The sequence below is a fragment of the Mixophyes fleayi genome, chromosome 4 (genome assembly GCF_038048845.1).
Source record: "Mixophyes fleayi isolate aMixFle1 chromosome 4, aMixFle1.hap1, whole genome shotgun sequence".
NCBI classification, from domain to species: Eukaryota; Metazoa; Chordata; class Amphibia; order Anura; family Limnodynastidae; genus Mixophyes; species Mixophyes fleayi.
Window position 1 is genome coordinate 319,777,230 of NC_134405.1, and position 12,190 is coordinate 319,789,419.

Here is a 12,190-nt window from a genome sequence, read left to right on the forward strand (position 1 = left end):
TTGCTCCAATGTTGAGCACTATATTCAATCATAAAAAAACAGAAAAAAACATAGTGTGATGCCATAACAACAATCTACTTTTGTTAATTAACAATAGGAAGCCGTATATTAAATCCTCAGAGTTGTATTCATCAAATATTCAGAGGATGAAATCCCCCAATGTGTTTACACTTACAGTGTGAATATGTATTATAGCATCATCAAAATATTCATAGGTCTCCCAAGGATGAAATATTCCCTTCTGTGTTTCCACTTACAGAATAAATTATTGAAGGTGAGCTTCTAAAAGGTATCTAGGGATATTCGGAATGATCCTCCTTCTAATAATAAATGGCTTCAGAAAAAAACAATGTTTTTATCGTATAGATGCCATAATAAGCATATAAAGAAAAAAGAGAGAATTCTGCTGTAGTATATAAAACATTTTATTTGGTCACAACTAAAATAAAATTCCAACTAAAAACATGACAGAGAATGATCGCAGATAAAAAGATCTTTAATTGTCCGGACCAGCTGGATCAGATCCGCAAAGTCAGATGTTAACAGTAGAGGAGGATATACGTCTGTCCCCTAACTTGATACAACTTGATTCAACCAATGTGTTTTGACCCGATAGTCTACTAAAGGTTTAACTTTAGGTCAGTAAGTTGAATCTGGGGGGCATTCAATTCTGTGCCATGATCATCACTATGAAGTTTGGCTGTGCGCCTATTCGGGTACTACAGTACCCAACATCGTTGAATTTTCTGCTCTCCACGATGGGTGCGAGGCAAAATCCACAATGTTGCATAACCCCGGAGTGTCCCGGTGACCATTCCTGAGGCACTCCATTACACACTGCTGATGAATTGAATTAGCCCCTATGTTTGTGTCTGTGTTGCCCAATCAGGTTTGGAAAGATAATGAATCACGCGCTAAGTCTGGCCAAAATTCGCTTAAGAACCATTTAAGACCGCTGATTGTTCTTCAGTTGCCTTTAATCATGTCATTGTATCTATTTGGTGTATGTTGTGCCCCTGAATTTTTAATTTGTTGCTTTGTATATATATTGCATTTTCAGATAAGGTAGGTACCTTTTGGTTTCAAGGATGTCCTAGAAAAATACAATTGTATCCTTGTTACAGACAGAAGGCATTAAGCATTAAAATAACACTCTTGCTTATAGAACCGAGTGACGGAGCTTTTAATAGATCTTAGATAGGGGTCAGTTTTAAGTGACTTAGGTAAGTTTGTACAATAATTGTGTATGAGAATGCAGAAATGCCAGATTACTTATTGAATTTAGGAATCATTGTTTGGCTTCTGAAAGCAGAACTTAGGCTTGGTACACAATACAAAAACGTTGAACCAATTTGTTATTGGACGATTTTACAAATGATTAATGTTCCAATCAGTCTGCCGATTCATGTGTACGCACTATACACGATTTACCTTCAGATCTGAGCTCCTCATCTGGTCCAAGAGCAGTGTAGTCGGTCATTCCTCTCGCACTGATTAACACACAAAATAAACTGACTTTTCCACAGTGTCATTATAAATTTGGTAAGCTTCTGTGATTCTGAAACTAAATTGACCTAGATGAGTTAGTAAGGAGGCAATCTGTTTACCAATGACTGAGGGAACTAAGGTTTAGAACTTAAACTGGTGCTGGTTGCTTAGTTTGATCGATATAAGATCCTCTTCACACACTGGAGGAATTGTGGATTTGTTATTCTATTTTGCTGGGACAGGTGTTGTACGAGTGTGCTCAAGCTGGTATCTGAATTATGATTATCTTTGTGTCGTCAATAAAGAAGTATTGCACCTCAAAATGCCAATAACATTGTGTATTGATATCCTGAAAACAATAGAGCACCAATAAATTATTAATGATCTTCCAGAATTTTTCCGGATTTGATGTGTAGCTGATGTATGTATATGTTTATACAAACAGAAATAAGCTTCAATGTTTTATTAATAAAATGTGTGTATTATAAAGAATCATGCATCCCCCCTACTGTAAACTATTATAGGTATTAGAAGTCACCTAGGAGATCAATAACCTGTATAAATGTATATGGTTACAGAACTCTTCATTGAATTCCAATATCTTGATAACTTGCAGTAAGGGACATTATCCAGTGTCTAAGTCTTCCTTATTTTCTGTAATTTTCTTGCTATCCAGTCCTCTGCCTTCAGTTCATGTGAGAGAAGGGTAACCCTGTTATCCATTCTTCGTATTATCTATGGGAAACCTGTCTGATATCACAGCCATATTAATAAACAATGTGGAAATATTTCATATATTGATAGTGAATATGAATATTTTCTTATTTGTGCAGGAAAAATGGAAGCTGCTGCCAGCATTTCTGAAGGTAAGAGAAATAGTTTGTAGTTATCAGTACTTGCACACACATATATACATATTGGGTTTGCTTTGTATACATTAAAGGACAGCTATCATTTTAGTTTCAGGAAGAATACAGGTCCACATTGAATTGTAATGTTAGATGTGGTTTCAGCACATTGGAAGCCATCCATACTGCTTCAGTATCGCTGCATTGAGGTGATATGGGTGGATTGATGCTGGGAGCTGCCTCTCCTCTATTTACTATTAATGGGAATAGGATATGTGTAAAGAGGGGTTGCCCAGCAGCACTGAGGGATCGTTCACATTTGTTTTTGTTTTTTTTAAAAGTCAGTTTTTCAAGCAGGGAGGGCAGAATGTGGAATGTGTGTACGACCGTCTCCAAGTGGTGGACTGTACCAAGGATACAGTGTCAGCGGTTAGGCACCGTGACCATAGGAATTATTCATTTTTATTTTTTTAGGATGCTAAGCATTTTACAAGCAGTAGACATGTCCGGTACTTTCTGACCACTCTGATTATTAAGAGGATTAAACAAGAGCTGCAACATAATAAAAAATAACCATAATCATTGAATGTCTACTAAGGTCTGTGGCAGTGAATGGGAAAGGGATGGCCAATTGAGAGCTGAATTTAATGCTTATTATTCATCCACAAGGCTGCAGAAAAGTTAACAAGTCACTTAAAATTCTTCTCATTAGTTGGGGATATTTAATTAAATATAAAAATTGTGTTGCGCTATTTGAGGTTTTTATCCTCCTGGTAGTTGTTGGAGTATTTGAAAAGTATTAGCATATCCACTGACACCCAGACAATTTCTTGTAGTTATGGTTCCCACTGGGGAATGTAATTTACTATTCGATGGAAGCGCACATATTACCTACACACAGTGGAGGTGGCCATTTTGTCTGGTATAATAACACTCTGAAGAATGCAGCTTTAGTTTACACAATTAGATTTGACACTGGCATTTTGTGGGGGTAGCCCTTTTATTATCTGAAGCCACGTTCATGAGGAATTGGGCCTGAATGATGTCACTGGTTTCTAGTGCATTGCTAGACTGCATTGTCATGAACATTGGCTACGCCTACAAAATGGCTGCCTTAGATCTAATCTGGGGTGCACTGCAAGAAACAAAACTGCCTGGACTGTAATTTTATTGTAAGTCATTAAACGATTATTGGGGGGAATTCAATTGCTGGAGATGTGATGGGTGGACATTGCGCTGTAGTGAAACACTTTGGGGGGGGGGTGGTTTCTAATTGAACCCCCCTCCCCCCATAGGGTCTACATTTTTCACTCAAAATAAAAATGTAAGTTTGTTCACTCATCTGCTGTCTTTCCTTCTGTCAGGTGAAGGGTCTTGTGAAGCAGCACATAGATTCATTCAATTACTTCATCAATGTGGAGGTAAGTTCCCACTGACTTAATACTGCCGGTGTTTATAAATAAGATAATCTTAACTGGAGTTCAGCAAAAATCTCCTCAATAACAGCTCAGTGGGAGATTTTACTGTTGGGTTTGTTGTTGTTGTTTTGCTGTATATTATACCCTGTCCTGGTAACTACACCACTGCTCTGATATGTGTTGTCATTTTTATGACTTAACCAATATTTATGCCTCAGTGATGTTGGTTTATGCTGAGTTTATGGGCTGTAGAGTGGTTTAGATCACAACATAGCTGCCTCTCTGTATATAGATGCTTAAAGCTCACTATGGAAGATAAGGAAGTCCTATGATCTCATAGGGAGCTGCAATGGAGGTTTCTTAAGGTCTGTTTTTGAATTCTGCACTAAAAGATGCAGTGTAACCTGGATCTAGCAGCAGCTTCCATGTATGCACTGAATCTACCAATGCTGACTACATGGGAGACCTGAGAGGAAATTGAGCACCATATAGACATTACACGCTGGTCACTCTGATCGACATGTAGGCTAGGTACACACTACAAAAACTTTAGACCAATTTGTTATTGCTAACGATTTTACAAATCTGTGCTCTTCATCTGGTCCTAGAGTCGTTTAGCGAATGACCGAAAAATAACCATTCATTCCTGTCGCACTGATTAACCACTGAAATAAACTTTGACTTTTCCACAATGTCATTGTAAATTCCGTTACCTTCGTTGACTCGTTGAAACAAAATATTTAGTCTCGGAACGAATGGATGAATTATTCAACCTACAGAACTCTCTACATTTATTCACCGGGACATGTTCATTGCCGGCATCGACTGAAAAGACCTCGACTCTGTAAACTCTGTGGAGATGGTGAATGTATACACACTGTATGATCGGAAGGTGGCCGGAATGAGATTTTTAAACAGGACGAGCAACCAAATGAAAGGGCGATCAGTACTTTGGAACCCCAGCTCATCATACAATTTTGGGAACATATCTGTATACACTCAGTAATAATCATGCCGGTTTTGTCTACTGCGTAAACCCTTTTGATGACACATTGCCCTCAAGTGGTGGACAGGGGAAATTACAAATGTAATACATGTGTAAAAAAATAAATGAATGCTAATTCAGAAATACTTTAATATTCTTACCAGTGTGTCGTTTATCCTCCTAAAATAAATCAAAAATATTAAGTACCCCCCCCCCCCCCCCCCCCCAGTGCCCTGATGAATAAAATGGAAATCTATTAATAATCCAGGGAACACAGTACATATTTATTATATCAGTTTCAGGTGGAATCACATTCTTAGGATATAAGGAAGAAGTCTACACAGTAACAGGTTAATGAAGGAGGTTGATAGGACTCCAATAAGTTGCCTTTTTAACAATTTTATTTGGTCATCATAGGACACAAATCAATTATCACACATTTGCGGTTTTAAATAGTTTGCCTACAATCTCTGCTGTGGATCAGAACCAAGGACATGAAATGGTTTTACTGAATTAAATAAAAGTTACAATTTGAAACTAATTTAGTCTGTAAGTAAGCGTGTCCCCATGAGACACACAACTAGGGCTAGTTTTCTCCCAAGCAAATTCTCTTATAATAATGTCTTTGGAGTGTAGCAGGAATCTGGGGCACATGGAGGGAACAGGGGGAGAACATACAGACACGTAGATGGGGCACTGATCGGAATCAAACCCATGACCCCAGTGAGGCGGCAATGCTAATTACTGTGCCAGTGTGCTAACATTCCTACACGGCCGGACAGACCATAACAGTGGTGTGTTGTGCACACACTGATTGTTTCTGAACCGTTAAAGAAATAGTGCAATCAGTTCAAGGTTTGTTTCACACTGCTTGGGAGAGGCAGGTGATTGGCTGGAGAAGCCTCTCCTTACTTATATGTAACCGCGACACTCAGCCCTGCGCAGCACATGACACGGTCAATAAATATCACTTAATTTCATATTTTAAATAATTGATTCACCAAAACGTATATGTGCATGTTGGAACCTTGTAATCCACAATAGTTAAGATTTAAGATTAGTTATTTGAGGTATGCCCCTTATTGTTTTTACGTGATGTTTTTCTTTTTTTCCTTTTTTGATCTCTTATTTCTTTTTGTTCTTCTTTGTATTGTTGGTTTATATTAAACATTTGGACACATTTTCAGTATAAAATGTGTTCTTAAAAAAATAATAAAAGTAGTGCAGATTCTTATAATCCCAGAGTAATTATGACTCCTGCTCAAACACTGGATTTTATACCCAATAAACCTGAGTATTGAATAGTAACGTGGGACTTATTTTACACTGTACAACACCTTAGTTTTGAGCCCATGCACCTAGATCGTCTGCTCAGTGCTCCTGTAGTTATGGCAGGATGCGGTGACAGGAGATCCTGGGAAGACAGAAGAACCAGTTTTGGGAGCTGTCCAAAACCGGAACAATGTTATCAACATACCGCGAGGGAGGCGGGTAACAGTCCTGATGCAGCTTCTGTACCCAGATACGATGGCTGACCGGACCGATCCATAACTCCATTCATAGTGGACGCTGACCTAAATTAAATGTCTCCCAAATCTAACTATAAACCAAACACAATAATAAGATAATAAACCCTTTTGACAAAGCTCTCTGATACTGCTGCATTTTCTCGTAATTTCAGTTATAAGCAAAGTTCTATCTGTCAGAACATCAATGTCCCACTAGGAAATTTAGTTATAATGTTCCAAAAAAAAATATTACATGAAATCACCTTTTTTTATTATTTATTTTTTTATATACTATTACCATAGTCATTTACAATAAGAAAATGTTATGTAGTGGTTTTAAGCACAAATACATACACAAGACCCCACCCCCTGCCAAGTAATTATATCACCACTACCTAGGCTCTCCTCTGCTCCCTCACTACTTGGACCCAGGGGGCCGCTACATGTAGCCAGTTTTCTCAGGGGGTCTCTGCTCCTCTTACAGCCCAAAAACATGGGAGAGATTGTATGTGAGGACCAATCACATCAACCATCAAGAAATTGCAGCTTGTGATTGGTCGTTCCACTCGCCACTCTCTGCATCTCTAGAACGCAACAAAGTTCTATAGGAAGTGTAAAGACCTCATCAATGGGTCGGACAGGGAGTCTGTGCGCTCCCGCCTGGGCTTCAGCACATCCGGAGCGGAGAGAAGACCTGACTTCTGTCTCCTCATACTTCACCTCACAGCAATATGCCCGGTACAAAAAAAAAAAGAGAAAATCCTCCTCTGTAGGAGCACAACTATTAATGTCTGAAGAGCATGCCTTATTCATACCCATAAAATAGTGTACAGTACTTAGGACCACAAAGTCCATTTTGATTTGTTCACATGATTTCAGGTAAGTATTTAAGTAAAGCTGGCCCAATGACGTGAGTCTAAAGTTTCACCAGACTTTACCTTTTCCCTGCTCAATACTTCTCCCAGATGATGGGTACCCATGATAGGCGACTCTGAGTTGATGCCTGATTCATCCATAGATTTATGAATTAGATTCCAGAGCAGGCTAGCTTGCTGAAGAAGTGGGCTAGTAACTTTGGAACTTAACAGGACCTGTAAAGGAGTTTGTGAGGACTCAAGTAATAGTGCAGTGCGTCATCCGGGATGTCTCCTACCTATTCTCTCACATGTGTGAATTGAGCATCCTCATAGTGGGCTCATAGGCTGGGGAAGGCCGTGAATTGGTTGGTTGTGGATGATTTTCTCTAATAATTATTTTCTCAAGATGTTTTATAGCTCATTTAAATTTTTTCCACAAGTAGTGATGTAATGTTTTGATTTTGCCAGATTAAGAAAATAATGAAAGCAAATGAGAAAGTGACCAGTGACGCAGACCCGATGTGGTACTTGAAGTAAGTACTCCCACGTCCTTGACACGAGTGACGTTGTAATCTGTGGCTCTTGGGAGGCCAAGGAGAGATTTTAAGCTTGTCTGAGACATAGCCAGTACACATGTTGTGGCCACAGAGGCGGCAGAATTTGGTATTGGGGAGAGTAAGGTACCCAGCTAATGAATTCTGGCCAGGATGCGGACAATATTGTTTGCAATCATTCTCCCCCCAGAATCCAAAATGTCCCTCTAACTTCCAGGGAAATTCGTGAAAATATAAAAAATATGGAACCATATGAATTTTTTCCCCAGTTTATTCATGATTCGTAAAATACACAAAACCTCATTTCTATGCTATATAATAATTCCTTTTCTTTTTTTTTTTTTCCAGGTACCTAAATATTTATGTAGGCGTTCCAGATGTAGAAGAAAGTTTCAATGTGACCCGACCAGTATCTCCGCATGAGGTATGGATGCTCTGCCATTGTTGGTAAGAGAGGTTTTGAAACCTTTAAGTTGGCCACACACGGGTCATTCAATCCGTTCCTGCCGTCAACGGAATTGATTTTCAACTTGTCCGCACGTGCTGGTTGTCAAGTGGAGCGAGAGCTGGCTGTTAGCCACTTGGGTTGAGTGGCCCAATAGTCCGATTTCAATTGCAATGTTATTGGGCTCCTTTGAGGCTAACCACATCTTTTTGGCTGTGATATTACAGTGTTTGTGGCCAGTTTTAGTAATTGGCTGTCACTCCCTTCTCTAGTGTCGTCTTCGAGACATGACGTATTCCGCATCTATCACGGTTGATATTGAATACACAAGAGGCAGCCAAAGAATTATCCGCAATGCTTTACCCATTGGCAGGTAATTTGTGGGTACATGTTATACATACCGTTAAGATGTTGAAGTGAAAGACTTAAAAATTGTAGTTCTGTCTGCTGAACAGAGCAGCTTAAAGTACACAGATCCCTGTATCATACTGTTTTTCTTTTTTCTTAATAAAAGAAAATCTAGTGGTATATTTACTAAACTGTGGGTTTCATAAAGTGGAGATGATGCCTATAGCAACCAATCAGATTCTAGTTGACATTTATTTAGTACATTCTACAAAATGATAGCTAGAATCTGATTGGTTGCTAGATACTGCAGCATATTTTATTTCCAGCTCAATGTATTCTACATATTTAATGTTAAAATGATCATTTGCGGTTTTATGTATGAACATGAGATCACATTTTAAGCCTAATGAATATAGTAATACAGACAAATATAATGCACACGTGTGAATGCCCGATTAATGATCTGATTATTGATCATGGTGCCCACTGTGGGCCCAAACTGGCTGATATTGCAATATGTATGGGCACCTTATAACGGCCACAGACTTATTGTGTGAGGGACTTTATATGTTGTTTACATTAAATGACTAATATTGAGAAATTGTACTACCTCTTCGTACCTTTAAAATATATAACTTTTTTATTGTAAACCGTGTTTCTTTGGAGAGCAATTTTCCTATACACAGCAGATATTCATTGATCCGGTCATTTGTTTGCACTGTATTCTTTGTATATCTGTATCTTACCTGCAAATCCCTCAGAAACACTACCCCTGCATACATCTCAAATCTCATAACAAAATTCTCTCCCTCCCACCCTCATAGATCTACCTCTGACCTTCACCTTGTCTCGTCTCTGATAACCACCTCTCACTCCCGCCTACAAGACTTCTCTCGTGCTGCTCCCCACTTATGAAATTCCCTACCACACTCAATCAGACTTTCCCACAGCTTTCAAATCTTTAGACGCTCTTTGAAAACCCATATTTTTTTTTTTTATTTTTTTTTATTTTTAGAGGTGACCTTATTCCCGATAACACTATTCACACTAATGCACCCTCACAACTATCCCAATCTCCTCTCTGAGCCACACTTGCTCCTCTTGTTTCAGCTGCACCCTCTTCCCCTTACAATGTAAGCTCTCTAATGAGCAGGGTCCTTCATACCCCTTGTTTTCATGTCTGCATTTATTTTGTCTACCTTATACATCCCTGTTTTGTGTATGTCTCTGTTTTCCCTACTGTCGGGCGCTGTGGCACCTTATAAATCTACAGTAATATAATCTGTGATTACACACGGTATAAGTTTTGCAGAATGTACAGTACTGTGTATAGCTGCAATAATAAATCTAGCTTCATTGCTTTTCCTACAGCCGTGATGTAATTTTGTTTACCTTGCAGAATGCCCATAATGTTGCGTAGTTCCAATTGTGTCCTTATGGGGAAGACTCCGGCCGAGTTCGCCAAGTTAAATGAGTGTCCATTGGATCCAGGTGAGACACGGACATTTCTATATAGCTTGTAAGGGTGAGTGGGGTTTGCTTACGAGACTAATTGTTACTGCACAGGTGGGGCTTCCTTACTTGCTGTATAATTGTGCTGGGATCTTTGCAGAAAACATGTATATTGGGTTCATGCGCTAGAAAACATGGCCACAATTTGTGCAGCTATTGATAATTTGACACAGGAAAAATATCACCCTATTTTAGTTTACTCACCGCGGACCCTCAACGTTTTGGATGGCCATCTGGATCCAATGCTCCGATGTTAACTCTCCAGTTAGCAGTGCGTCTGAGTATTTTGTGTGTGGGATTCATTTTATTGGATAGACCCTATCACGCTCGGCACACTATTTGCATTAACTATATCGTTCTTCTTAATGAGACGGCTTATCTATAAGCCAGTCCCCTAAAATAGCCCTGTCGGGGTATTTTTATGAAACAGGAGACATACTACGTGGTTGTGAGCCAAATAAGGCTCACAACCACAGCTTGTGCCCCCCCCCCCCCCACAGCCAATATGGCTGTGGGGGGCCACAGGGAAGAAAAAAAAAATCTTTGGAGGGCCACGTTCAGCCTGCGCTCTGCAAGTTGGACAGCACTGGCCGATACATTGTGAGAATCTGATAACTCCACTTTAGTTTACCTGGTTTGGTAAAAAGACAGTTACTATTACTAACCACCATTGAATAATGCTGAATTTTTTTATTTCTCTTTGTTTTCCATATTCCTCAGGTGGTTACTTTATTGTTAAAGGGCAAGAAAAAGTCATTCTGATTCAAGAACAACTGTCCAAAAATAGGATTATTGTGGAAGCTGACAGGAAAGGAGCCGTCGGGGCCTCAGTGACTAGGTATGGAGGACTTGCTTCATCAAAAATTTGCAGTAGTTCAGCCGGTCCAACTTATAGGAGAACAATGATTTTTAAAAATAAATAAAATAAATTAAAACTCATTTAATATTTATATATCTTTACACTCAGTTCTTTTTGTTTCATAAAATATAACCATTGCGTAGACTTGGTGGAGGCAGCCATTTTGTGGGGCTGAACCGATATTTATTAGAATGGAGGAAATTCATGAGCTAGGGAGCGGTGACATCGCTGAGGCACACTATTCTGGCCCAATTCCAGTGTCTCATGCCTCAGTGATGACCCTGGCTCCTAGTTCATGAATTCCCTGCATTGTCATGAATATTGGCTCAGCCCACAAAATGGCTGCCTCTCTGGGTGTAGTGGTTAAGATAAAACGCCATGTCATCTGTAAACATCCATAGAACAGGGGCTAAACACAGATAATTGGAGAATAATTTGTTAATAAACATTCTGGCAGGTTAATTGGCTGCTAACAAAATTAACCCGTGTGTGTGTGTATATTAGGGAATTTAGAATGTAAGCTCCAATGGGGCAGGGACTGATGTGAGTGAGTTCTCTGTACAGCGCTGCGGAATTAGTGGCGCTATATAAATAGATGGTGATGATTTATCTGTTTTTCCCCACTTTCTAATTGAATGATTTATTTTGGTTAGCAAAGGGCTTCCGTGTCTTTCTTATTTTGCCTTTTTCAGACTTCACTATATGTTTCTTTTTTTTTTTTTAAGAATCTTTTCATTGATTGTAAAAATGTTATTTCGTGTTTTTATTCAACACATTAGATTCTATATTATATATGTGGGTTGACTGATTTGTAGTATGATGTGTAAACCCAGTGGCGTTTTGCTTGAAGTTGTAGTAGCATTAAATTATGACACTTTGTGGTTTTAAATTTTTTCTTCTATGTAAATATACTAATTCAAATCAGACATCACACACAGTTTATTTACATTGCAGTATAGTTTGTACTTGTGGGCGGTTATACATCTTCCCGCAGATCATTGTCATGAACGCTTCCTCTATGCTCATTGGAGACATAACGGAGAAGTGACATTCAGGGTCTGGTGAAAATAGACACAGTGCTGCTGAGTGATCAATCACTATTTTGAAATCCTTTTAAATCCCCTTCACTGCGCGTCTGTACAAGCCATAAGGAAAACATCATACAGTGTGTCACCATTTACCACAACGTGACTACTAAGGTTATTATGGTTATACATCTGCCAAGGGCTGGCTGGAAAATTGTATTCTGGGGAGCGAGACTGCTCAGCAGCCTATTGGGAACATATTGGAGGAATAAAAATGCAGCTGACCCAGCCCAAGGTATCGTAAGCAAACTGGGGAGGGGGGGGGTGTTTCCTAGTGCATGTA

At 39.2% G+C, this 12,190-nt stretch overlaps 1 protein-coding gene across 2 annotated transcripts in view; it reads left to right on the forward strand.

Annotated features, from left to right (window-relative positions):
- The window catches only part of POLR3B (RNA polymerase III subunit B), a 94,590-nt gene that overhangs the window by 900 nt on the left and 81,500 nt on the right, over nt 1-12,190 (forward strand). The window contains exons 2-8 of one of the 2 annotated variants that reach the window (XM_075210182.1): nt 2,322-2,354; nt 3,701-3,757; nt 7,573-7,637; nt 8,007-8,082; nt 8,376-8,476; nt 9,851-9,942; nt 10,705-10,801. In XM_075210182.1, coding sequence (XP_075066283.1) covers nt 2,322-2,354; nt 3,701-3,757; nt 7,573-7,637; nt 8,007-8,082; nt 8,376-8,476; nt 9,851-9,942; nt 10,705-10,801 — 521 coding nt within the window. Of the gene's footprint in view, nt 1-2,321; nt 2,355-3,700; nt 3,758-7,572; nt 7,638-8,006; nt 8,083-8,375; nt 8,477-9,850; nt 9,943-10,683; nt 10,802-12,190 lie in introns of both variants that reach the window. The other variant, XM_075210181.1, reaches the window with a different exon arrangement.